The sequence below is a fragment of the Pteronotus mesoamericanus genome, unplaced genomic scaffold (assembly GCF_021234165.1).
Source record: "Pteronotus mesoamericanus isolate MK-2021 breed Mesoamerican mustached bat unplaced genomic scaffold, CSHL_Meso_final scaffold_21, whole genome shotgun sequence".
In the NCBI taxonomy this organism is placed as follows: Eukaryota; Metazoa; Chordata; class Mammalia; order Chiroptera; family Mormoopidae; genus Pteronotus; species Pteronotus mesoamericanus.
In genome coordinates this window covers 3,111,853-3,136,436 of record NW_026555310.1, presented here as the reverse complement: position 1 = coordinate 3,136,436, position 24,584 = coordinate 3,111,853, and the positions used below count along the sequence as shown (strand labels likewise).

At 55.2% G+C, this 24,584-nt stretch overlaps 1 protein-coding gene across 2 annotated transcripts; it reads right to left on the bottom strand.

Moving 5' to 3' along the window:
- Positions 1–1,125: 1,125 nt before the first annotated feature.
- KRT80 (keratin 80) lies at positions 1,126–24,076 on the bottom strand. Of its 2 annotated transcripts, none has more exons than XM_054591079.1 (9): positions 23,654–24,076; positions 17,516–17,724; positions 12,952–13,012; positions 12,587–12,682; positions 5,216–5,380; positions 4,564–4,689; positions 3,697–3,917; positions 3,176–3,231; positions 1,126–3,049 (listed from the first exon to the last, which is right to left on the bottom strand). In XM_054591079.1, exons 1-9 carry the CDS (start codon positions 23,951–23,953, stop codon positions 2,922–2,924), a joined length of 1,362 nt encoding a protein of 453 aa, XP_054447054.1. In that variant the 5' UTR covers positions 23,954–24,076; the 3' UTR covers positions 1,126–2,921. The 2 variants fall into 2 exon arrangements, with proteins under 2 accessions (XP_054447054.1, XP_054447055.1); XM_054591080.1 differs by having other exon boundaries at positions 2,916–3,084.
- Positions 24,077–24,584: the final 508 nt, after the last annotated feature.

The following is a 24,584-nucleotide window of genomic DNA, read 5'->3' as shown; positions in this document are numbered from 1 at the left end:
AGAAATTCAAATTAGTATTCAGAAATTAGAATAGAAAATGGAATTTAAAATAAAGATAAAATAAGTAGAGTTGATCTTGTCTCTGGGCCCCTCCTGGATGGGAATGAGGTTCATCCAACTGTTTCTCCTGAGTCTTGAGAGAGCCAGCCTGAGGCCCATTTACCTGTATTTGGTCTCTGAGCAAGAGGGTTGTCTTTAATCTATAATATCTGCTGTAATAACAATAACATCACTAATAATCCTTTACATTTATTGAGCTGTTACAGGTCAGAGTGCTGGAAGCAAGAGATGTGCCATTTCTGATAGGAATGAACATAAGTATCTTCAGATCCTCAAATGCCCTGTTAAGTAAGTAGGGAAGGTTTATGCTCCATTTTACAGATGAGGAAACCGAGGCTCATTTGTCTGAGGTCTCAGTGTTTCCCTTCTTTGCCCCCAACATTCCTGTCTTTGAGAAACCTGCTCTTCCTTCAGCCTATCTCACTCCTTCACATTCACTTAAAGCCCCACTCCCTTCAGGTAACCTGCTCTGATTCTCAGGTTTCCTGCATAAGCCTCTGTCTTCTCTGACCTTCTTCACTTGGCTAGGAAGTCCCGAATGGCTATCTTGAGTAGATAGCTTCTCTCTCAAGCTGACTGTTAGCTTCCTGAGGTAGAGGGGTGGGGAACAACTGTAGGTATGCTAGTGAAGTGCTGGGCTCGGAGAAAGTCCTCAGTTCTTCTTTGTGGACCTAGCATTTGGTTTGGCAGGATTAGGCCAGTACTCATCAAAATATATTCTGGGCTGTGCCAACCCCACCGTGGTGCTTTAGAAAGAACCTGCCACTGCCAGGAGGAATCCCTTTGTTGATATGCTTGCTAAGGCAGCCACGTGGTGCCTGGATATGTCAGGAGACACTGGGAACATAGGTCAACACTGGTATAGCCTCCTTGTAGGATGGTGGGACAGGAGACCTTCTGTGTCCAAGTTGCATTGGTCTGAACGTGTAACTAGGTCCTTGGCCCCCTTTCCCCATAACTGGAGAATTCCCAGGGTCCTATGGTCAACCTGTTTGACCAGTGACTGACCAATCCCAAGACTGGAGATAAAAATAGACACATAGCTTTATCCATGAACAAATCTCAGTACTTTATTCATCCCTTGGCAGGGAGAAGGGGGCTTTGCCCCGGAGTAGTCAGCCAGTTGGGTGGGGTGGCTGGGATATGTGTTATCTATTCAAATAATATATAGCACTGATTATGCAGAAACAGAAGCAATAAGTTAAAAGCCACATAAGTTATGAAAAAAATATATTTTATATATTTGTATCCCCACTGAGGCTTTCATCCCTTGAAACCAATAAATAGGCAGAGAAGAAGCAGCAATCACCACCCTTTTGGGACTTCAGGGACAAGTATATGTCTGAGGTCCCTCCAGCTCGAGAGCGTTAGTAGCCCTTCAGCTCCCTCCACAGGCTTGGAGGACCTTGAGCCTAGGGGGAGCCAAGGCTACCTGGAAAAGGAGATGAGTGAATCAAAGACTGGGGCTAGAAGAGGAGGGGAAGCAAGGGACAGGTAAGGAGAAGAGGGGAAACAGAGGAGGTGGCTTGCAGTGTGGAAGGCTTAGAGCTGTCAAGATCTCCCTGCGATCTCCAAAGGTAAGAGCCAAGAGGAAAAAAGAGGAGCGCTCCCCCAGCCCCAAATCTTGTTGGATTCAGACTCTCTCTTTGGTTGTCACTGGGGCTCCCCAGCCTGATCTCAAGAGCTCAGAATCTCTCAGATCTCCCTGGACTGTGCCTTCATCATAGCCCTGCTGAGTGGGCAGGGAAGGAGGAGGGTGGAGGGGGAAGAAAAGGAGCTCTAACCCTACAGGTATAGGGTGCGCTTGGGCACCTCAATGAATGCGGAGGAGGGCAGGGCCAGGCTGTTGGCCTGGTGGAGGGAACAGGGAGCCTGAGAAGGGGTTCATGGGAAATGAGCCTAGGGTTTCATGGCAGGGGTGGGGTTAGAGGCCTGGTACAACAAAGTCAGGTTTCAGGCTGAGGAACACCTGGGCGGGGCAGGAGGGTGCAGAGAGCTGAGATCCCAGCGAGGTGGTGAGCCCCAGGATGGCAGGGAGGGGAAGGGAGGGTCTTATTCTCCTTCTTGGTCTCAGGCTGCCATCCAGCCTTCTCCCAGGGGGTTCATCATGGCAAGAATAGCTGCTGGAGAAGGTGCTGGGAGTTGCTTGGGCAGCCTGTCCATTTCTGACTTTGACCTACTTGGAGGACCCCACAGGAGGAGGGAGGGAGCACAGGTGTGTTTGGGCTGGTCTCAGAGATTCAAGTTCAGGTCCTAAACACCCATGGTGCCTCCTTCCCTCACTCCCTAATACTCTCAGTTCTCTGGGGAGCCCAGGTAGTGCAGGAAAGCCAGGGGTACCCAGCTCCCAGCCCCCACCAGGAGCTCCAGATATGGGGGTGGGGGGAAGCAGTCTTCACCAGTCCCTGGCCTGTGGCTGGGGCTGGGTGAGGTCATGAGCTTGGTACAGAGGCTGAGGCAAGGCAAGGCTTGAGATGTGAGTTTAGGGCAAGGATTGGGCAAAAGGGTCAAAGAGACCTTGGCCGGAGCCCTCTGTTGGGGAGGAGTCTCAGAGGAGTGAGAAGGTGGAGATAAAACTGACCCCACCTCCAGTTTATCCAGTCAGGAAACATATGGCCAGAAGGTTGGAAGGGTAAGATTGTGAGATATTGATATGGAGTGGAGTGACTTTGAATAGCTGGTGACAGTTCTGTCCCACGCCTGGCACCCACAAGAAAACACTCATTGTTTTGAGATCATCTCAGTTCAGAATCAGGTTTGCCTCCCCTCCCAACCTGGAGGCTCCAAACTGCTTTCTTGAGTCTAACTTAAGACTCTCCTGCTGCAGGGGAGTGGCCTGGGGCCCCTGGGGTCCAGCTGCCTTACTCCGAGGCCTCTGACTCTTGCAAGAGGAACTTCTCTGACATTTCGGTGATTTTGATCACGGGGCCTCTGCTGTTCTTCTTCTTCTTCCGAGAGGGAGCTCTTGTAAGGCGGGACTTGGAGGAAGCTACAGGGAACATAAGGGGTGGGGGAGGGAAGGGGCTGGAGGTTTGGGAGCCACTTAAGATGATGCCTTTAGGGCCATGGGCCCCACACCCTGTCTCCCTCACCACCATGGGGCAAGCAGACTCACCAGTTCTGGACCTGGATTGCATAGTGCTGACCATGGTGGCTGAAGGCATGTCCATCCTGGGAAAGGAGGAACATGGTGGGATGGGAAGGCTTATGTTCCCCTGGACTTGGGGGTCTGGGGACTGGCAGGTAGAGGGCAATTCTTGGTTTTCACTCCTAGTCCTGGGCTGCCTTGCTGTGTGAACCTGGCTAGCCAGCTTGCCCTCTCTGGGCCTCTGTCTCCTCTCCCCTGGATGAATGGCTAACATTTACCGAGCACTTATTTGAGACAGGCATTTGCATGCAGAATCATATTAATTGCCCAGGTGGGGCATGTTTATGATGAGCCCATTTTCACGATAGAAAAACTGAGCATTTAGGGAGCTGGGCCAACGTTCTAATGTGTAAGTGACTGAGCCAGGACATGAACCCAGGCCTGCCAGGCACACAGCATCATGCTGGAGCGGGAGGTTGGCTTTGTGTGGGGCTGGTTCTCAGGTTCTCTCTTGCCCCCAGCTCCACTCCGCTGTGTCCACCCCTCACCTGCTCTCCTCGCCCTCTACCAGCTTGCGGTAGGTGGCGATCTCGATGTCCAGGGCCAGCTTAGTGTTCATGAGCTCCTGGTACTCCCGGAGCTGCCTGGCCATGTCCTTCTTGGCCTGCTGAAGGGCCTCTTCTAGCTGGACCAGCTTGGCCTTGGCGTCCTGGAAGGCCAGCTCACCCTGCTCCTCGACCTCCTTGATGTTCTCCTCCAGTTTCAGGCACTGCAGCCAGGAGAACAGAGGGAAGGGGTCAGTGAGCAGGGGTGCGTGGGGGGAGAGAGGGCCAGGGCCAGGACCTTACTTCTGTCCTTGGTGGGGGTGGGGGTGGGGAGAGAGGGCTAAGGAATCCATTCCTGTGTGTGGTAATGGGTTGCACTCAAGCAAAAGGGAGTTCAGAGAGACCTAAGAAGACACTTTCCAAAGATCTCCAAAGAGGGAAGAACCCCAAGTCACCAGAGGAGCCTGTCCCAGCTGTTCTTACAGGGCAGCAAGTGCTCTGAAAGCTCATCCTGGCTGGAAACTGGAGCGTAGGCCTCGCTCCCTTCTCTCTGTATAGCCGGCAGGAGGTGGTGGGCTCTGGGTGTATGCGGTGGGGGCTCTCTACCGTCCCAACAGCCCTGGCCAGTTTACAGAGCGCTTTCACATGCAAGCTCATGTGATTCTCATAACCATCTTAGTGGAACAGGTGAGGAAACTGAGGCGCAGAGGGGCTAAGTGACCTGCCCAAGTCTCTTAGGTCACTTCCTCATGCATATACTTAGCATGAGAGAGAGAGACAGACAGACAGATGGACAGAGACAGACAGATAATGCTTGTCCCTGTGTTCCTCCTCCCTGCTCCACCCCCAGGTGGGTCCTCCAGAACTCACGTGGCTCTTGACGGAGAGGATCTGGGATCGGAGCTTCTGGATGCGCACATTGAGGTCAGCAATCTCGCTGCGGCTGCTCTGGAGACTGTTCCCAAAGTGGGCTGAGCAGGCGGCCCGCTCCTCCAGCTGGAGGGCGCAGAGGAGGGTGGTCAGGGGCTGTTTGTTGTGTCCCTCCCAGCACCTGCTGATTCTGGCCCCTTGCTGCTCCTTTTTCTCCCATCCTCGGCCCCCTTCCTCTGCAGCCACCACGGCAGGCCAGCCTCCCCCTCCTATCCCGCTCCGCAGGCCCCACCACATCCTCCCACTGGCTGCCCCAGACGGAGCCCCCCAAGCTGTGCTCACACCCAGCCCAGCATTTCTGGGTGGCAGCACCGTCCTGAGCTTCTGCAGGGTACAGACTATGGGCTTTCCCAGACCCCATCACCCCTCGGGGTCTGGAACGACTTTGAGCTCTCAAATTCTCCATGCTGGGCTCTCGAATTCCCCATACCTGCCTCCGACCCAACTGCTGTGGGTTCCCGCCCCCGTGCTTCCCCATTCCCCTTTCCAGAGGCTTAGCACACGCTGGAAGGGGACCTCAGCCATCACTAGTGCAGCCCCCGCCCCACACCGTCCTGGTGGCCATGCCTGGCCTGCGTGCTCAGCCACGGACCTGCCTCCGGGAGTGCTCCTCAGCCTCCTCCAGGCTGCGAGCCGCGATGGCGTCATACTGGGCCTTCACTTCCTCCACGATGCCGCTCAGGTCAATGTGGCAGCGTCTGTCCATGCCCACGGTCACCGACACATCCTTCACTTGGGCTACCAGATCCTTCAGCTCCTGGCCGGGCACAGATGTGGAGGGTTCAGGGCTGGTGGGGCACCCTCACAGTCCCTTCATCCCCAGGGTGAGTAGAGGGTGGGCTACTCTGTCTTTCTGGAGAGGCGATCAAAGCATGGAAGCCTTCCCGTCATGCCTGCCTCCCAGACTCTGCGGAGGCAGCTCGCCATGCCACTCACACACACTGTGGCCTCCCTCTCTGGGCAGAGGGGAGGGGTTCAGGGAGGTCTCCTGGCTCCAGAGGCCCACCCTGAAGGCCTTATTCTTCTCCACTTTCCCCACTCTCCGCACCGTGGCCCACTCCCAGGGTGCACACCTCCCTCTGGCCGATGGGGAAGAGGCCCGGGACGTCTGGGCTTGGGGCAGTGGTTCCCTCCGCTCATTGCTGCACCGCTGTGGCTCAGTGGTGCGCAGCTCAGCCTCTCTCCCTAGACGAGGAGCTTCCTGAGGGTCTGGCAGAGCCATTTCATCCCCAGGCCCCCAACAACCGGCAAGGGAGCGTCTCAGTTTGTTGAATAAATGTTGGAATGGAAACCTATAAAGCAGTGGAGCTAGAGGCTAACAAGCCTGTGCTGCCCACCCCGTGCCAGAGGCTGAGGCCAGGTGATGTCACGGTCACCCTGAAACTCACTGCCCCTCCCCATGTAGCTGAGGGGCTTGCTGGGCAACAACAATGCGACTTAGCCTCAATATTTTCATCTTCTCCCTGTCCTTTATGATCCTTCTTTGTCCTTCCTCTCTGTTCTCTTTTCTGCTCAGAAAATGCCAGCCTCCATCCTTGAGACCCCTGGGAGTGGTAAAGCCCCCCATTCCCTGGGAGCTCATTCCAGGCCTGGCTGTGTGCTAAGCACTCTCTGGGCAGCCTCACATTTCATCCTCACCAGGCTTGCACGAGTGAAAGCCCCACATCATGGACAGGAAAGAAACTGCGGCACCAAGAGGTTCTGGAAACAGCTGTGACCTCAGAGCCCTTTGCTGCTCTTGCTAAGCTCCCTCAGAGGGGCGGAGACAGGGGCAGACGCCGCTGTCTATCTGTCTAGCTCCAAACTGCCTCTTCCTATCACACCTGACAGCTTATCGCCCGAATGCTCAGGGGTGTGTAGAGAGGCAGGTGGGGACAGGGGTCTTCATTAGGGGCTGCAAGGTGTCCCCTCTTTGGCCCTGGGCTGCTTTCCCTAGAGGTACTAAAGAACTTCCAGCTCCAGTGGGAAGGAGGAGGAGGCCAGTATTGCACAGAGCGAGACAGGGGGTCAAGACATCCAAGAGCCAGGGAGGGGGCCAGGTGCCCCGGGGCGGAGGTGAAGCTCTCTTGGAGGAGGGGGGCATGGGGTGCAGAAGTTACTCCTACTGGTGTTCACCGTCCATCCTTGACTGCTACGTCAGTCATCACATTTCGGTCAGTGATCTTATTTTTCTGATAGATACATATTTTTTACTTGTTTGTTTGTATCAGGATCCAAACAAAGTCCATACACTACCATTGGTCCATATGTCTCTAAGTCTCTCTTATTGTATAATAGATACCTCCATCACCTCTCTCTTTCTCTCTGTCTCTGGTTTTTTTTTCTTGTTATTTTTTAAAATTGAAAACATGGGGTACTTGCTTTGTGGTTCCCACAGCCTGGATTTTACTGCCTGCTCTGTGTGCTGGTGTTACCAGACTCCTCCGCCCCCTGCATTTCTGAAAACTGGCAGCCGGATCTGGAGGCCCGCTCCGATGCATTTTCGGTTGTTGGCTCATGACCGAATTCTGACTGTTTCCTGACTTTGGGCCCCCTGCTGACCCTCTCTCTGTCTTTATGCTCAAGGGGTTGTGATTGAGCTGTGGGAGTCTGTACCTGCTGAGGCGGGTACTTCTGACCTGCGGCTTGTACCCCATATCCATAGACTGCAGGGCGCAGGTGGGTCAGCTAGAGCCACGGGGGCAGCTGCGGAGGCCAGCCGAAGGAAGCTGGCCCTCCCCTGCCTGCTCACTACTCACCCCTGTCCGCTAGCATTGCTGGTGACAAGGCCTGGCTCCTGGAGAAGGAAGCCTGGGCAGTGGCAGGCATCCTGCAGCCCCTCTGGGAGCGCCCTGTCTCTGCCCTGAAGCTGGCAGGACCCTGAGCCCAGTGGCCAGCTGCCCCTTGGGGGGTCTCCTGACAAGGGGTTTTGGTTGACCTTGACATGAACAGAGATCGCTGGGCAACAGCAAGGGAGGGCTGGACCTGCGCGAGAATAAGGTTAATGGTGCCCACAGACTCACGCCCCACCTGTGCCGCTCCTGGTCACCGTTGCATATTGACATTTCCCACATGGAACCGACATCCTGGCTAGGATTGCTTGGCTGTGGACAGTTTCAGAGATGGACTTTTGGGCTTCCTTGGTCAGTGTGTTGGGCATGTGGGATTGTAGATAAAGCCTCTGTTGGCACTGCTAGCCCAGGCCTAGGGGATGGCTTTCCTTACGGTTCAGGAAAATCCCAGGATACTGTCAGAATGCTCTGGAGGAGGGCTTCCCCAGCAGTGTGAAAGGATCAGCAAGAGAGCTGATGGAGCAGCCAGAGAGCCCTTCTGGAAGGAGGCAGGGTGTGCAGAAGCTTGGTAAACAGAAGCAGGAAATGGAGGGTTTAGAACATCTGCTGACCTGCTCAGACATGCCAGTCTGCCCCGGGGCAGCAAAGGGTATAACAATGCTGCCTTGTATGGCATGGAAGTGCCACCATGGGATGGGCCCCCAGGAGGATGTGCACCTCCAAGTTGGCAGGATTAAGTTGAAGCACAGTTTAGAGCTTCTCTAGGGAACCGGAGCCTGAGGGGGTGGTCATCCCTCCTCATGGGTGCCACCCTCCTTGAGGCCCCCAGGTCAGGGCACATGGTAACTCTGAGGGGTCACTTACTGCTGCTCGGTAGAATGTAGTAATGGCCCTGGGCTCAGAATACCGCCACTTCCTATAAGATGGTAATCCTAGCCAACTTTTTAAACCTGAGCCTTGTTTTTCCCATCTGTAAAATGGGTGCAATTATAGAACCGAAGAAAGCTAATGTTTACAAATACCATGTGCCAGACATGGTTCTGAGGACTTTGGGATAGAGTAACCACAAATCCTCACAACAGGCCAGTGAGCTAAGTGTTACTATTCTCCCTGTTCTATAGAGGGGGAAATTGAGGCACGGAGAGAGGAAAGAACCTGCTCGAGTTCATGTAATTACTGAGTCAGGATTTAAATCCAAGCTGCTCTAATGACCATGTTCTCTTAATCATTACTCCTACTTCATGGAGTTGTTAGGATTAAATGAGATTATGTCTGGAAAGCACTTATTAGCAGGGTGCTGGGGATATAGTAGGCCCTCAATAAACAGGAGCTGCGGATACTTTTGCAACTTGTGAAGGTAATGGAGCCAGAGGGAAGTGTTCAGGGGCAGCGCAGCCGGTTCCTTGAGCAGACTCCCCAAGGCAACAAAAGAGCCGGCGCCAGAGCAGCTTAGATGCGGCAGGTTCTCTCTGCAGCAATCTGCATCCCGGGAGGTGTGCCTGGCAGCAGGGGGTTGTCCTCAGATTTTGCAGCTAATCTCCCTGGAACCAGAGTTTGTGGGTGGAGCAGGCGGCGTTCTGGCTGGCTGCAGCCAGGCCCCAAATGCACTCAGGAGCTGGAACGTACCTTGGAAGCTGAGGGACAAAGCCTCTGCCAGCCTAGGCTTCTCTCACCAGCTTGTGTCCCTGGAGGTGAGTGAGGGGCAGGGGGATTGCCCAGGAGGCTGCTGTGTGTAGATGAAGCTCCAAGCAGCCCATGGCTTTTGGCTCCTGGGAAAGGCTTTCAGGCCTTAGCCCTGCCCGTGTGTGCGTGCGTGCATGCGTGCGTGCGTGCGTGTGTGTGTGTGTGTGTGTGTGTGTGTTTTGGGGAGAGGAGAGAGCCGTTTCCTGGGACACAGAGGTGGCCCTACACATGAGTAGCCCATGCTTTGCTGATCTGGTGTCTGCTCCAAAGTTGAAACCAGAGTGTCCAGCCCTCCTGAGGCTACTCAGGTCTGCCATGTTTTTCTTCCACCTGAGGTGGCAGGGCTGGCTCCTTCCTTTGCTTAGGCCTGCTCTGCCTGGTGTGGTGGCCACTAACCACATGCAATTGTGGGCACCTGACTCGTGGCTAGTCAGAACTGAGATGCGCTGTAATGTAAAATATGCATAGGATTTTGAAGACTTACTATGAGAAAAAGAATACAACATGGCCCTTTAATTTTTAAATATTGATTACGTGTTGAATGATCATTTTAGATACACTGGGTTAAATAAAATGTATTATTAAAATGAATTTTTCCTGTTTCATTAAAAAAGTGTGGCCACTGGAAAACCTAAAATTATATATTATTAAATTATATACTTATGTATAAAGTTACTCAAAATACACGATACATGTGGCCCACATTATATTTCTATTAGTGCCGACCTAGAGACTCACCGGTGTGGGAACCCTTTTAGCACAGGGCCAGCACTGCCTTCTCAGTCTGAGCGGCGCCGGGAGAAACGCCAGCCTCGGGTCCCAACACCAGCTTGCACCTTGCTGCCTCCCAGTGTCACAGGAACTGCCCTAAGGCCCTGAGCAGTCCCTTCTCTGTAGGCACCTGACGAGAGCACAGCCAGACCCTTCACCGTCTCCGCAGCACCCCTCCCCGTATCCACGGGGCTTCCTGTCACACTTAGTTAGGATAAGGTCCAAAGCCCGGCTCAGGGTCCGAGGCCCTCCATGGTGTGGCCCCCGCTGGCTCTGCCCTAGCCATGGCTGCGTCTTTCTTTCCCTTTTACCACCAGACTCTCTTCTGCCTCCGGTGCTTCACTCAGCTCTTCCTTCTGCCTGAAGCCCCCACACATCTCCACTGGGCTGGATGGTCCTGCCTTGGGCCTCACTAGCACCTCCTCAGAGACGCCCCCTGACCTTGGGTCTAAAGCTTTCCCCTCCCTCCAGCACGATTGCATCACCTGGTTTCTTTGCGGCCCAGCACTTTCCACCCTCCAAAATAATCTTGTTCAGATGTGTGTTTAGTTGCTTACTACCTGTCGCCTTAGCTAAGCTGTGCCCATTAAGAGCAGGGACTACGGCCGTCTTGCTCTCTTGCCGTGATAGCGGTGTCTGGCACTAGCAGGCGCGTAATGAATGTTTGTTAAATGAATGAATAGATTTAGTCCTCATCACAGCCCTATGAGCCTGCTACTATTAGATGAGGAAACTAAGGCACAGAGCAGAGAAATAACTTGCCCAAAGTCACAGAAATGGTTAAAAAGGTAGAGTCAGGACAGGGGTCCAAGGGCTGCAAAGTCTAAATGGAGCAGGAGCGGAGACATTTCGTTGCTGTGACAAAGGCAATGCTCAGATGTATGGCTGGTTATATCTCCTACTTGTAGGACCTCTCTCCTGGCTCAGAGTTTGGGCCCTGGGCTTGCTGAGATGTGGGTGAGCAGAGTGGAGGGCAGCTTAGGAAACATCGGTCCTGCTGGTGTCTGTCTGGGCTGCACCCATAGTGAACTTGGGCAGAGGGACCCCTAACTCACTTCTTAAGCCAGTCAGTGGTGCCACATAGGGCTTGGCCTGGCTGCGGAGGGCTCTACCAGGGACATGAAGCTCCTTAGCGTGGCTGGTGAGGGTAGTCTGCCTGAAAGGGCTGCCTTCCTGCTGTCCCCAAGGGCTGCGCTGTTCTCTCTGCTCTGCTGCCTCCCTTGGCCACGAACATGTCTGAGGCTCAGGGCAGCCCCACTACGGACTGAGCCTGCTGGAAGGAAGTGTGGCCCATGGGCAGCCATGACGCCCAATCTCCCTCCCCACAGAGTGAGGCCATGAAGGTGAGGTCAGCAGCCCCCAGAGCCATTCTAGCAGAACTTTTTGACTGCGGTGGTAACTCCCATCTCTGCTCAGACCTTGCCTGTCTTGCCATAGCTTGGAACAAGCAGTTTGCAGTATTCCTTCTGAACATTTATGATTTTCTCATTTACATTTAAATTTTTGAACTGATTTTTAGAGAGAGAGAGGAAGAGAGAGAGAGAAATGCTAATTTGTTGTTCTACTTGTTGATCCATTTATTGGTTGGTTGTTGTATGTGCCCTGACTGGGGATTGAACCCGTAACCTTGGTGTATTGGTTGTGATGATGCTCTAACCAGCTGAGCTACCTGGCCGGGGCCAAAATAGTATGTAATTTTTTTTTATTCTCACCTGAGGACATTCTTTCATTGTTTTTAGAGGAGAGAGAGGAAGGGGGAGATAGATAGATAGATAGATAGATAGATAGACAGACAGAGACAGCAACTTGATTGTCTTCTCATATGCACCCTGACTGGGGATCAAACGCACAACCTGGCTATGTGCCCTATCTGGGAATTGAACCTACAACCTTTCAGTCTAGGGGATGACGCTCCAACCAATGAGGCCACACCGGCCAGGGCAGTCTGCAGTACATGGACTGCCAAGTCCTGTCATTCCCAACAATGGTACTTGCAGCTGAATTGAAGCTTCACCCCTATACCTCCTCACCCTTGAAACAGGAGGCGTGGAGGGGAGAACATGTGTCCCAAAGGATGCCCAAGAGGCAGAGCGGAGTGGAGGGGCCATGCCGGAGGCTGGCAGCCGGGCCCGTCTGCTGACTGCACTGGCAGTGTGCTAGCCTCGCTGGGCCATAGTCCCCCAAGCTCAGCCAAGGACTTAGGGACAAACGAGACTGTGTCTGGAGACTCCTCTGTCTGCATTTACTGTGTCATTTTTGTTTGGTAGAAGCTATTGCCTGGGAACCAGAGAATCTGACTGTAGGTCCTCCCTGCCTTGGCCCTAAACAGGGAAGAGTGAAGTGTCTGACTATCAGAGCTGGAACTGTGGGCATCTCAATTTAGGCTGCAGGAACAGAGAGAGTTTAGTTCAGTAAGAATGGCTGCTCAAGGCCCTCTGGTTCCCTGCTCTGAGGCCACCTCCTGACCCTTGTCCAGGTGACCCTTGACCTGGTTCGTTACATGCCCTTAGCACTTCAGCACAACGAAGGCATGGGCCCTCCCTGGGTGATAAGTGATGAGGGGACATGTCGGATTATCAACAGCAATGCAAGCAGGGGTTTAGGAAATCCTTACAACTGTGGCCAGAAGCAGTGCCTATGAAGGCTCCATGCGCCACTGGACCTCCCACCCTCCCTGTACCCCTTGGCCATGGACCAGTCAGTTCCTGGCCCGGCGGGACAGTGGCCTGTCTTCTCACCTGCTCGTAGATGGTTTTCATCAGCTCCACAAAGCTCTGCAGACTTTTCAGCTTGGTCTCCAGTTCGGTCCGTCGAAGACATTCTGCATCCAGATCCTGGGGGTGGGAGCCGTGGTGAGTGAAGGGAGGGGGAGGCGAGGGGTCCCAGGGCAGGACCTGTGTAGGGGCCTTTGCTTCCTGAGCGGGATGGGGGTGATTCCCAGAGGAGACCTGGCTCAGGGCCTGGGACGGGGGGCAGGGTGGGGACAGCTATCTCTCTGTGGTCCTGGGACTGAAGCCTCTGAGGGCTTTGCTTGGGGCTCCTGTGGGAAAGCAGGCAGAAGGCCCATGGGGGACGAGCCCCTGGGGCAGTCTGGGCAGGCTACCTTCTTCAGCTGGACGAAGGTAAACTCCATGTCTGTGCGCTTGGAGATCTCGTCTTCATACCTGGGAGATGAGGAGGGTGGGAGAGAGAAACACAGAGAGAGAGCCTGCTCAGCTGGATGTGGTGGGAGCTTGAGGTTTGGTTAACCCTCCTAGGGTGGGACTTAGGGCTTCTCCTGTCCCATTTGGTGCCTTAGGACAATTAGGAAAAAAATGATTCTTTTTTCAGGTGGATGGAGCTCCACTCCTTCTAGGGTCCCTCCCCATAACACCCTGGTACTGGCTCTGCCGAAGCAGACAACCCGCTCTCCTCCCTGACTCTCAGCCAGCCGTCTCTCAGTGGTGTCTGTCCCCTTGCTGGCTCTGCCCACATCTACCTCCTCCAGAAAGCCTCTCCTGATTGTGTAGCCTTTCCACCCTGACGCTTGTTCCCTCCTTTTTTCCATCTCCTCTCCCAGATGTGTCAGTTGCTAACAAACTGTGCGTTTGAGCATCCTGCTCTCCCTTCAGCCTCTCCTGCCTCTGCCCTCCCCTGCAGCTCTACCCTTCTCCCCTCTACCAGATGGTAGGACACCCTTCCCTCAAGTTCCCTCCAGGGGGAAGACGGGAAGAATGTGGACTTCGCAGCCCGGTGGACCCCCAGTGTGGTTTTGGGCAGGTAACTCGATGCCTCCTTCGGTGAATCCTGGTCTACCGGGGGTGTGCCTGGGTGCCTGTGCGTGTGTGTCTGCTCCCGATGTGATGACAGACGTGCACAGTCAGTGCTCAACTAAGGTGGGTCCTCCCTCTTCTCAGCTGTGCTTCCTCCTTCCTCAAGTGCACCTCGAGTTTGGAACAAGGGCACGGCTGGGTCGGGAGACGGGACACCTGGACCCCGACCTTACCCTCTTCCTCTAGTCAAGACGTATGTCTTGGCCCCACAGGTGGGTGTCTACCAGCCACAGACGCCCCGCTCAGCCTTGCCTGCCCCAGCGGATGCAGGGATTCTGTGGCTTCCTGTTGCCTTCCCTCCTCTCCAGGGAATGCCTGAATCACTGGTGGCTCTAATTACAGCCGCCTGCCTGCCCAGTCCCTGACCTCACAGCAGGGCAGCGTCAGCCATCGCCCACATCAGCTGGCTGGCCTGCCACTCTGCAAGCCTTCTTTTCCACCTCCCTTCCCAAGGAGCTGAGGGGAGGGGGCCCGGGGGGGCGGCAGCCTGCAGGGCACTCGGGTCTCTGAAACTCAGTGTGCCGTGCGCTCTCTCTGGTCACTGCCTTGGCTTCCAAAAGTCTGCAGGGGGCTCTGAGGGTGCAGGTCATGGTGGCAGGGTGGAGGGGTGGGTTAGGGAGACTGTTCTGCAGTCTAGAACTTGCCAGAGAGAACAAAGTGTCCAGGAAGCTCTACGTGCACCCTCTCCTGTGACCTTCAGAACCCCCAGCCAGGAAGGCCCCGTTGGTTGCGTTTCACAGATGGGGAAACGGAGGCCCAGTGAAGGGCCTGAGGCTCATGAGGTTGCTAGTTTAGCATGAGCCTCAGAGCCAGGCTAGTTGGGCTCCAACCTGCTTCCTTGCTAACCAGCTGTGTGGCCTTGGATAAGCTATTACGTGTACCTCAGTCATGATAAGTGATGTCGTGAGAAGGAAATCAGTAAACCCACGAAGTGCTCAAAACCGGTGCATGACACCCATGAAACCTACTGCTACTGTTATCACCTAAGCTCTGTTCTCTCCGACACCACACCCAGGCTTGCAGCCCCTCTGCCTTGGCCTCCAGCATTGTCAGAGCAAAACCGTGGGAGGCCTCATTGCAGAGAGAGAGAGTGTGGGTGGTTTTCTGCACGTCCCTCATGAATCCTCAGGGCTAGGCTGACTTGCGTTGGCTTCCTTCTTGATTCTGGGGTTCTCTATGGAATTCTCTGCCCTGGGCACAGGGGTTCAAGGAGCCCCAGTATAAGAAGCTCCTTATGGACTGGCCCTCCTCACACAAGCCCGGTGGTCAAACCTCCCTGCCGCCTTCCCCTCTGGGTAGTGGAGTTCTGCCTGTCTGGGGGCAGGACCCTGGGCAGAGCTGTCCAGCCAGGGCCCTCTGAGGTGCCAGGCTCCCCCTTACCCCTTACTGCCTTTCTCCTCCTTCTTTGCAGCCTGCCCTCCTCCTTTCTCATTGACTACACTGGATTTCAGCCCCAGTTCACCCCCTTAACCAGATGCTCTTGTGCAGTGAACAGCTTGAACTGTGTGCAGTGTCCCTGAGTCACTCGCTGTGGCCTTGGGCAAACTGTTCCTCCTAGCTGGGCTTCTGCTTCATTCTTGGTAAATAGAAGGGTCAGCTAGCTGATGCTTGGGGTCCCAGCGACATCAAAGCTTTGGGAAGTCTCCATCCTTGCAGATGCTTAGGTGATGCCCTATCCCTCACTTCACTCCCAGACTTCTGCTAGTCACCAGTTCTCAGCCCTGTTCAGCTCGTCACACCCACAGCACCCCCTCTCCCTGACTTGTTTATTTCTAAGAGTGAAGCTGATCTCATCGGCCTTGTAGAGGCAGGGCACACCCCTCCCCCTCAGGGCTTGGCCTGGCGCCTCCTGGCTCCCGGGGGCCCCCAGGCTTTGCACAGCCAGGCTGCAGCTTTTCAGGCTCTGGCCTGCAGACCCAGAAGCCCTCCAGCCTCGCTTCCTCCAACTCAGATGGGTTCCCTACCAGAGAGAAGAAGGGAAGCTCTGAGCCTAAATAGTAAAATCAGGTAGCAGATGGAACCAGGCAGCAGGCCAAATGAGGGGGCTGAGCCAGATTAAAACAAGTAGTGTTTGTACAGAACTTCCAGTTACAAAGTTACATCTCCACGGATATGATCTGGCTGGGCTCATGGGAGCAGCTTCTCACTCTGGATGACATAGATTAGGGATGGGTTTTAGCACGCATGGCTATGTGACTGAGGACAAGACCCTGCCCTCTCTGGGCCTGTGTTTCCTTCCCCATATAAGTATGATCCAGGGCCTCCCCCTCACTCTGTCATTCTCTGATTGTTAGAGGGCCAAAGACCTACTAGATATCAGTGAAATGAGTCACCGATTCTGCTGCACTAACACCATTTCCCTCATCACGGTCAGAATGGGCAATCACATCCCCTCTGTGTTTCCTTATGACCTGGGAGGACAGGGCTGGGATAGAGGGGGCCTCCAGGTCAGAGAGGGGCCTAGCCATGAGGAACAGCCCAGGCCAGGGCTGCAGATCATGCCTGTTGGATGGGAAGTTCCAGATAGATGGACAGATGAGGAAACTGAGGCCCCAGAGTGGGGAGAGTGTCCCATGGGACAGTGCCCTCTGAATGTGGCCTGAGCAGGGAGGTCATGCAGAGAGGTGGCTGGTAGGCTAAGCTCCAGCCCAGGTCCCTGGATGGCTGCGCCCACCCTCCAGCCCTGCCTGGATGGCTGCTCTGGAGATAGCAGGCCTCACCTCAGGTCAGCAGGGTTTGGAGCAGGACCCAGATGCTGGAGGAGGGGAGGAGAGTTCAGCCACACCCTGTCCTCCCCTCACCTAGGCTGGAGACCAGACTGGAGGAGGGGGTGTAGGGGCATAGCCTTTCTGCTCTGCCCAGCCCCCTTGTCCATGAAGCCCTGGCAACTGTCTGGTCAGCGAGGGTCACCTCTCCTCTGAGCCAACTAAGTGTATGTTCTGCCTTTCTAGACTGGCCGGTTCAGTTCAGCAAGCCTGTGCTAAGGACGGCACTATGTGTGGAGCACTTCAGCCTTCTAGGGGATAGAAGAGCGGCCATTTACAGCCACACTGAATTCTCGACTTCCTCCTCATACCAGCCCTAGTTGGTATCAACCATCATCCTTCCTACTCCACATAGGAGGAAACTGAGGTTCATGTGTTAAGTAACTTGACTGAGGTGACAAAGCTAGGGTGGGAGGGGGTCAGGGAGTAAAGCCCTTTCAGTCTATATCCAAGTGGTCTGTAACCACTGGGCTGTACTGCCTGCCAGCTTGCCCCCCAAAGTTGTAAAAACACATTGCAGGCTGCGTCTCTGTCCCCCTCATCTCCCTGGATCCCACTGAGGTCAGCACACACCCCATTTAGAGGGTTGCTTCTTTATTCTACCAAAACCCACTGCTTCTGGCTTCTGCCTGCACTTGCTTCCTGCCCTTCCAGCCCAGTCAGGATGGAAATCCCAAGCCATATCCAAAGCAGGAGCCCATCTCTTGCTTTAGCATTGCTAGTGGGATGTGCGGGCAAGAGCAAGAGCATTTATGGACACAAGATGAGGCGACTGGGGACAGTGGCTTCAATGGTGCCCAGGGGCCAGCACGCTGTCAGACATCACAAGACTGACTTCCCTGTAAGAGTCACTATTTGGGGGTCTTGGAGCTGTGGATTGATTCGCTGCCATATCCCCTCAAAATTTAGAATACTGCCTGACACATAGCAGGTCTTCAATAAGTACATCTGAAGCAAAGAAATGTTCCCTAAAGAAGTATCCTCTTTCTCTGGCTTGAGTGACCCGAACCTTACACCTGAGTGCAGGCCGGTCTCCACCCACAGTCCCTGCCCACAGTCCCTGCCCACAGCCCCCGAGGGTGCACTCTACCTGACTCGAAACTCCTCGACTTTCTCCAGCGCCTGCAGCAGGTTGGCTTCTAGCTGTCCCCGCTCTTGGCTCACTTTGCGCAGTTCCTCCTGCAGCCGGCCCTCATACTTCTCATAGAGGTGGCCAAGGTCAAAGGCAGTTGAGCCCTGGCCCTGCAGGAAGCTCCAGCGGGTCTCCAGCAGCTGGTTGCGCTGCTCCAGGGCCTGCACCTGGGGGAGCAGGAAGGCTTCTGTGAGAGGGCCAGGCTCAGGCCTGGAGGTGGCAGGCCAGCCGTCGCGCCCCGACTGGGGTTGCTTCTCTGGGACGTGGCAGCTCATCTGCTCTGTGCACCTATCTGGGGCCGCCACTCAGTACACTCAGATGGCATCTCCAACTACAGATTGTTCAAATTGAAGATAGTGAGATAAGGAGGGAATCGGAGAAGGGTGGAGCCAATGAGCGAGGGTTTCCCAGGGGAGGAGCAGGGCCAGCTAGATGAGGGAAGGGGGAACTAGGGTGTGAATGTGACATGCTCTTCGTGCCTGCCTGGGGCTTGAGTGGTGTCAGAGGCCCATCTGCCACCCCCCTCGACAAGCCTGGTCTCATTCTGCTTTGGAAACTTAGCCGGGTAGGGCCTGGTTATGTTTTAATGCTAATCCTCCCGGCAACTGTGGACCTGTAGCCTTGCCAAGCCTCAGTTTCCCGAGGTAGAAGTCGGGGATGATATCACCTGCCCACTTCTGTGGGCTGTTGCGAGAGGAGCTTGGGATGTGCTTTGGAATAGAAATAATAAGAGCCAATGATAACGTGGTTCCTTCTGGGTGCCAGGCCTGTTCTAAAGCTTAACATGTTTAACTCATTAAATCCCCCCACAACCCAATGAGATGTTGTTATGAGCTGCACTCTACAGATGAGGACACAAGGCACAGAGAGGTTAAATAACTTGCCCAAGGTCACAGAATTAGCAGGGGGTGAGGCCAGGTGTGGACTCCAGTTAGTTTGGGTTTAGAGTCTTTTTAAAAAAATTTTTTTAAAAGATTTTATTTATTTTAGAGAGGGGGAGGGAGAAGGAAAAGAGGGAGAGAAACATCAATGTGTGGTTGCCTCTCACGCGCCCCCTACTGGGGACCTGGCCCGCAACCCAGGCATGTGCCCTGACTGGGAATCGAACTGGTGATCTTTTTGTTTGTAGGTCGGCACTCAATCCATTGAGCCACACCAGCCAGGGTGGGTTTAGGATCTTTTAACCACTGCAAAATATGCCTGTCTGCTTCTGGGGTCACTGTGGGCCCTGGGGCACGCCTGCCCTTTGCTGGCTTCTGCCTCTAGTTAGGCCAGTTTTTCCTTGAGGATAAAGACTGGGCGGCTCTGGGCTCAGTTGCTCCCCTCAAACTCTGCCTCCTTCACACCCTCCTTTTGACAGCTACACGGGCTCCCACAGTCCTCCGCTCCCATCCTAGCCACCAGCAGGCTAGTAAGGTTTCCCTTGAGTTCTTTTCTTCCCTCCACCCAGTCCAGTCCAGCCAGCCTGGGGCTCTAGCTGCCTCTCCCCTTCCCTGCCTGTCCTCTCAGGCTCCAGTCTCTCTTGGGCACTGCTCTTTCCACGCTATCCCAGCCCGTCCCCAGACGTACCCCCAGCTCTCCTGCAAAAAGCCTCCCCTGTTCTCTCCAGAAGAGGCCCTCTGCTTATTTGCTCCTCACTTGTCCTGACCTACCACCTGTCCTGTCAGGCTGAGAGCCAACTGCTCCCCTCTTGGAGCCCTTAACCCCTTGGTGCCCAGGGCCGGGGTAGGCCACTGAAGTGGAGGGAAAGCTGGGGCCTGGCTTCTGGACAGTGCGGGCTGGTGCTGTCATGAGGATGTTGTGATGACCGGCTCAGGGATGCTCCCCATGACCACAGGGGAGTAGGTGGGCCTCTTCTTGCCCCCTGCTGGTGGCACCAGCTCCCAGAATCACAGTTTGAAAGACCAGAATCACAGCGCAGAGGCTTTTGCAGCAGGTGGTCCGTACCCTTCATTTACAGAGGAGGAGATGGGGGCCCAGGGCAGGCGAGTGACTTGTCCAGTGTCACTCAGCAGCTTGGTGGCCAAGTTTCCTAGACAGACCTGTTTGATGGCGGCTGCCTACTCTGGACCTTCATGGGTTCCCTGTTCCTCCTGAATCTGGGTGCCAGGTGGGCCCTCCTCTCTCGTTCTCTGTCCTGCCCACATCCCCAGTTTTCCATGAGACACTCTGGCGCCCTTGGGAAGTCCCCCTTGATATTCCCAGTGACAACACCAGCAGGAATGATGGATGATGGCCCCTGTGGGCTGCCATTCCCCTGCTCGATTCCCATTTGGACTGGTAAGTTCAGCTAGAAGCTGACCTAAGCCTGCAGTCTGCTATAGTTGCAGCCAAACAGGTTCAGTAGGGATGGAAGTCAAGAAGGTTTCTGTCTTGTGTGTGTGAGTTTGTTGGGGGGGAGGTATCTGCTCGCCCCACCTTCACTCCGTTTTGACAAGCAGGAGCCCGTGTTTACACTGAGGGTGGGGTGAGAGGAGAGATGTGAGGCTCCTTCCTCCACCCATAGGCAGCAGAAAAACCCCTTTACACTGGGAAGTCTTTCCTACAGTCTAACCTGAATCCCCTATGCTATAGCACTAGCCTTCTGGGAGATGGAGGGCCAGCCAGTCCAGCCAGAGGGTATTTTGGTTGTGGGGGGGTCTGGGGCAGTCCTCTTCCCCTGCTGTCTCTGGGGGAGCTGCCTATTGTCTCAGTGTGTGGGAATGGAACTGAACTACCTGCCCACACCAGGACGGTCCCTGCAGAAAAGAAAGGCTCCGCCGTCTCGGAACAAAGACCTAGCTAGGGAGGTGCCAGGTTAATTGTTACCACCCTCCCAAGGCTGCTGGGACCCTTCCTCCCCATTCTGGCTGATCCCCCTGACTCTTAGATGACACATTGGCAATTCTAGGAGGGGCCTCAGAGAGCAAACCCCTGGTCTACCTACCCAGAAGCGCAGAACTCACTGTGACTCAACTCCACGGTACTGGGTGGCCCAGATCAGGGTGGGGAGAGATGTGTGCTTTGTAGAGAACTGAGCAGCCCAGGTCCCCAACCCATGGGCCCACAGTCCAGGCAGGGGAGCGTACAGGGTGATGTTCCTGGGGTATGCAGGTGCTACTCCTCGGGGAAGGGGGTTTGTCACATTCCCTGCCTTCAGCCAGGGGTTGGCTTTGACCAGGGACCCTTGGGGTCTCTGTGAGGAAGGACTGGTTTGTGCCTTCCTGCTTGCGGGCAGGGGGGTGGCTCCAGTGACTTCCAGAGGCCACACAGGCCTAGGGGAAGGCACTGTGCCCACCTCTCTGACTCCAGGCATTTCCCCACCCTGTCTTCGGTTCCTTCTGGACAGCCCACTTGGGCTGACAGCAGGCAGCCCTTCCTCTTGTCTCATCTCCATCCCCTCTGTCGTCTCTGCGTGAAGGTGAGCGAACCCAGCAGCAGCCTCTGCTGGATTGCCCTCTCCCCGCCTCCCTCAGCCTCCTCTCCTGCTGTGGCTTCGGCCCATGCCCCTTCCTCTCGTGGCTGCTGCTGTACCAGTCTTTACACTGGCGTGAGCTCAGGGCCACCCTCAGAGCAGGAGGGTAAGTAAACTGCAGAGAGGGGAAGTGGCCTCCGCAGGAAACAGCCTGCGAGTGGAAGAACCAGCACTGCTCCAGGGCCTCTGCCAACTCCTGGTAGTCTTCCCCAACAGCCCTCCTTCTCCTCCTCCCCGTGCTCTGATTTGCCTCCAAGCCTCAGGGGGACAGAAGGGGATGTGGAGCTGAAGGGCCCTTGCCTGTCCCTTCTCTTTGCCTAGAACCCCCACCCCTGCATTGGTTATGGCATCTCACCCCCAGGCTCACACAACTCTTCCAAGCCCCATGCTGCACCTCTATCCACCAAGCTGCTCACCCCTTCCCTCCAGCAGGACCCCTCCCTCCATTTTCTCAGGCTCCTGCCTGAAAGAGGCTAACTGGGTTCAAGAGCATCCTGCACTGGGCCCATGTACGGTATTTTTTATTTAACAAACAGAACACACCTGATACATGTTTTATAAGTGATTTTCAAAAATTATCCAATTTGATTATGACAAGCCCATTAAACTGATGTGTACTGAGGCACACAGAGTTTAAATAATTTGCTGAGGTTATACAGCTGGTCAGAGGTGGAGCCGGGATTCGAACCCAGTAATTCAGCTCCAGATTGTACGCTCTTAACTGCTACCTGCTTCCACTCAGGCCTACAAAGGGATAGAGAGGGACTCCAGCTAACAAGTCTTCTCCATAGAGTTGGCGAGTCAGCTGAGACTCCTCGGGGAAAGCCCCAGCAATCAGGGACCGCAAAGGGCTGGCACCCAAGGCTCCCTGTGTCTATGCTGAAGAGCATGTGTCTCAAGGCCCAAGCTTGAGGGTTCAGAGGCTCCAGTTCTGCTAAAGACCTTAGAGGGCATCACCCTGGCCCCTGAACCTGGGACTCTGACAGCTCAGGCCCCCTCCCCATGCCTACTTACCCTTCTGTCCCTATGGCAGAGGCACAGGATAATATCAGCCCTCGTGTTCAGGGAAAAAGCCACCCATCTGAGCCAAATTACATAGCTACTGAAGCATTCCTTTTAAGGGATTAACCTGGGTTTGGAGAGGAGCTGGTTCTGCAGGGACCTGCCTCCTCAGGGCAGTGGGCTATTCTCCTAGGACGAAGAGCACAGCAGTGCAGGGCCCTGCGGCCAGCCAGGACTGGGGGACGGGATGCTTCATAGCCCTCACCCGGGCACTCCAGGCTTGGGTGCTGCACAGGAATGCTGGTCTGGGCACATGAACGGGGGAAAGAAATGGTTCCCATCTCAGAGACTACTGGCTTTGTGTCTCACAGACCTGAGTTCAAATCCAACCTGTAGACTTGCTGGTTATGTAACGTTGGGCAAGGCACTTAATCTCTGGATGGGCAGTCTCCTCATGCGCATGGTAGGGGAACTAGCCTCTGGGGGTGTTGCTGTATAGGCTAAGTTACACACATCTGCAAAGTTCCCACAGAGAGCCAGGCACAATCAATGCTCAAAACGTGTTGCTTTCTTTCCTCTGCCCCTCTCTGGGAGCACCCCCACTCTTACCCCCCCCGCCCCCCGCTCCTGGGGACACTAGAAACATGCAGAGGAACACAGAAGCAGGGAGAGCAAGGTGTAGGCAAGAACTGAGTCAGGGCAGAGGGTGGGGCTCTGGTTTACTGGGGGTGGAGGGAAAGGAGGTGGAGTTTTCCTCATTGGTAAAATGGGCATAAAATGACTTTTTTTCCTGGAGATAAATATGGAAGCACCCAGCACAGTGCCTGGCACATAATAAGCAATTAAGTAACAGCAGCTCTTAGTACTGTGACTGTTTTTCTTGGGCAGGGCAGGAGGGAGCAGAGCTGAGGGCTGGTCAGGAGAGGTTTCTTGAAGGAGGTAAGTAAGGAGCAGAGTGGACAGGACTTCCTTAAAGCTCTTGAAACCCTTGCCCTGGGGCAGAGGTGGACACAAGGGCCCAGACCAGCTTGCCGGCCATGGCATCAGGGTCTAGGCAGTCAGAATTCTGGGGACTCATTCCTTCTCCTCAGGTGGGTGGGACTGGGAGCATCCATCTCCTGCATTCCTATCTCTTGACTGCGTAGCTGCAACCCACTCCGCAGCCTCCTTCCTTCCGGAAGCCCACCCCCCTCCCCACACTTCCTTGGCTCGGCAAGTGCTCCTGACTCCGGAAAGCTAAACAGGGCCAGAGGCCTGGACAGCACAGTGGACCCTTGGGAGGTCATCTCAGCTGTCCACCTGCTTCAGAACAGGACTGCAGACAATGCCTTCATCAGCAGTTCCTAGAAGGGGGCATCTGCTTGGCTACACTCGGAGCTCCTCCCTAGTGCGTGCCAGGGAGGACGGTGACCCCAAGCCACACAGCACATTATTATCCACCTGGTACACGTTTTCTCCCTTTGCGCCAGGATGGCTCAGAGACTTCTCTCCGCATCTCTCTGCTCCGAGCTAGCCGGCAGAGTTAGCAACGCCGGCTCCCCATTGGCTGGGGCCAGGGGTGGGGCATGATGCTCCGGAAGTACAGAACAGCCACTTGCTAGTCCTCAGCTTTCGGAGCCCCCCTTCCCACTTTTGCTTACCTTGCCAATCAAGGAGGCAAACTTATCATTGAGGACCTTCATCTCCTCCTTTTCCTGGATCTTCTGCTGCTGGATGGTTGGGTCCAGCTTGAGATCCAGGGGTACCAGCAGGCTGGGGTTCACGGTCACCTTGGGGATGGTGCCGGTCGGCCAGCAGCCTGTGAGGCTGCGAGAGCTGAAGCCCGGCCCGGGGGCTCCGCAGCTGCCCCATTCCGAGGTTCCAGGCCGGGGGCCGCCCGCTGGAGTCACCTCACAGCTGCTAAGGCTGCTGAAGCCAACGACGCAGGAGCGGCAGGCCATCGCGGCCCCCGGGCCTGGGGCGCGGAGGGTGCAGGGATGAGAGAGGGAAACTTTGCGGGCTGGCGTCGGCAGCTGGCTCCAGTCGCCGGCAGGGCAGGCTGGGGACTGAGGGGCAAACACCTGTCGTACAGTGCTCATTAGCTGCAGGAGGGCGGGACGCCTCCCCAGCCCGACCAACCTGTTAGATGACGTGGTGCTCTGGCCCCTCCCCCCGGCACCACTCCTCCAGGGCCGGGCATCTGACTTGCTGAGGGGCCTGTTCACAGGCCCCCAACCCGGCAGGGCCTGGCTCCAGGGAGGGGGGCAAGTTTGGGCTGGCTGAGTGGGAGTGGGAAGCCTGCGAGAGGAAGGGGTGATTCAACGAGGAAGGAGAGGAGAGAGCGAGAGGGCGCGCGCGCCTCTTGCCTCTCACCGCAGACCTCACTGCATACCTGAAGGCTGACGTACCTGGGCCCACATACTTCTGGAAAAGATGAGGCAAGCGCAGGCCCTGGGCTCCGGAGTGCAGGGCAAACCTTCCCGAGTGTAGGGCTGCTGTCCCAGGCACCGTGCCAGGCTAGCATTGGAAAACAACATCTTTTATTACACATTTTCCAGTTGCCCAAGAGTCTCCCTGGCTTATCTGTTCTTC

Excerpts from the sequence above, each read along its gene's own strand:
- KRT80 (XM_054591079.1), bottom strand. The coding sequence starts at position 23,953 with ATGGCCTGCCGCTCCTGCGTCGTTGGCTTCAGCAGCCTTAGCAGCTGT. Across the intron at positions 17,725-23,653 it reads TTGCCTCCTTGATTGGCAAG|GTGCAGGCCCTGGAGCAGCG; the intron begins GTAAGCAAAAGT and ends CTGCTCCCCCAG. Across the intron at positions 3,918-4,563 it reads TCCTCTCCGTCAAGAGCCAC|TGCCTGAAACTGGAGGAGAA; the intron begins GTGAGTTCTGGA and ends TCCTGGCTGCAG.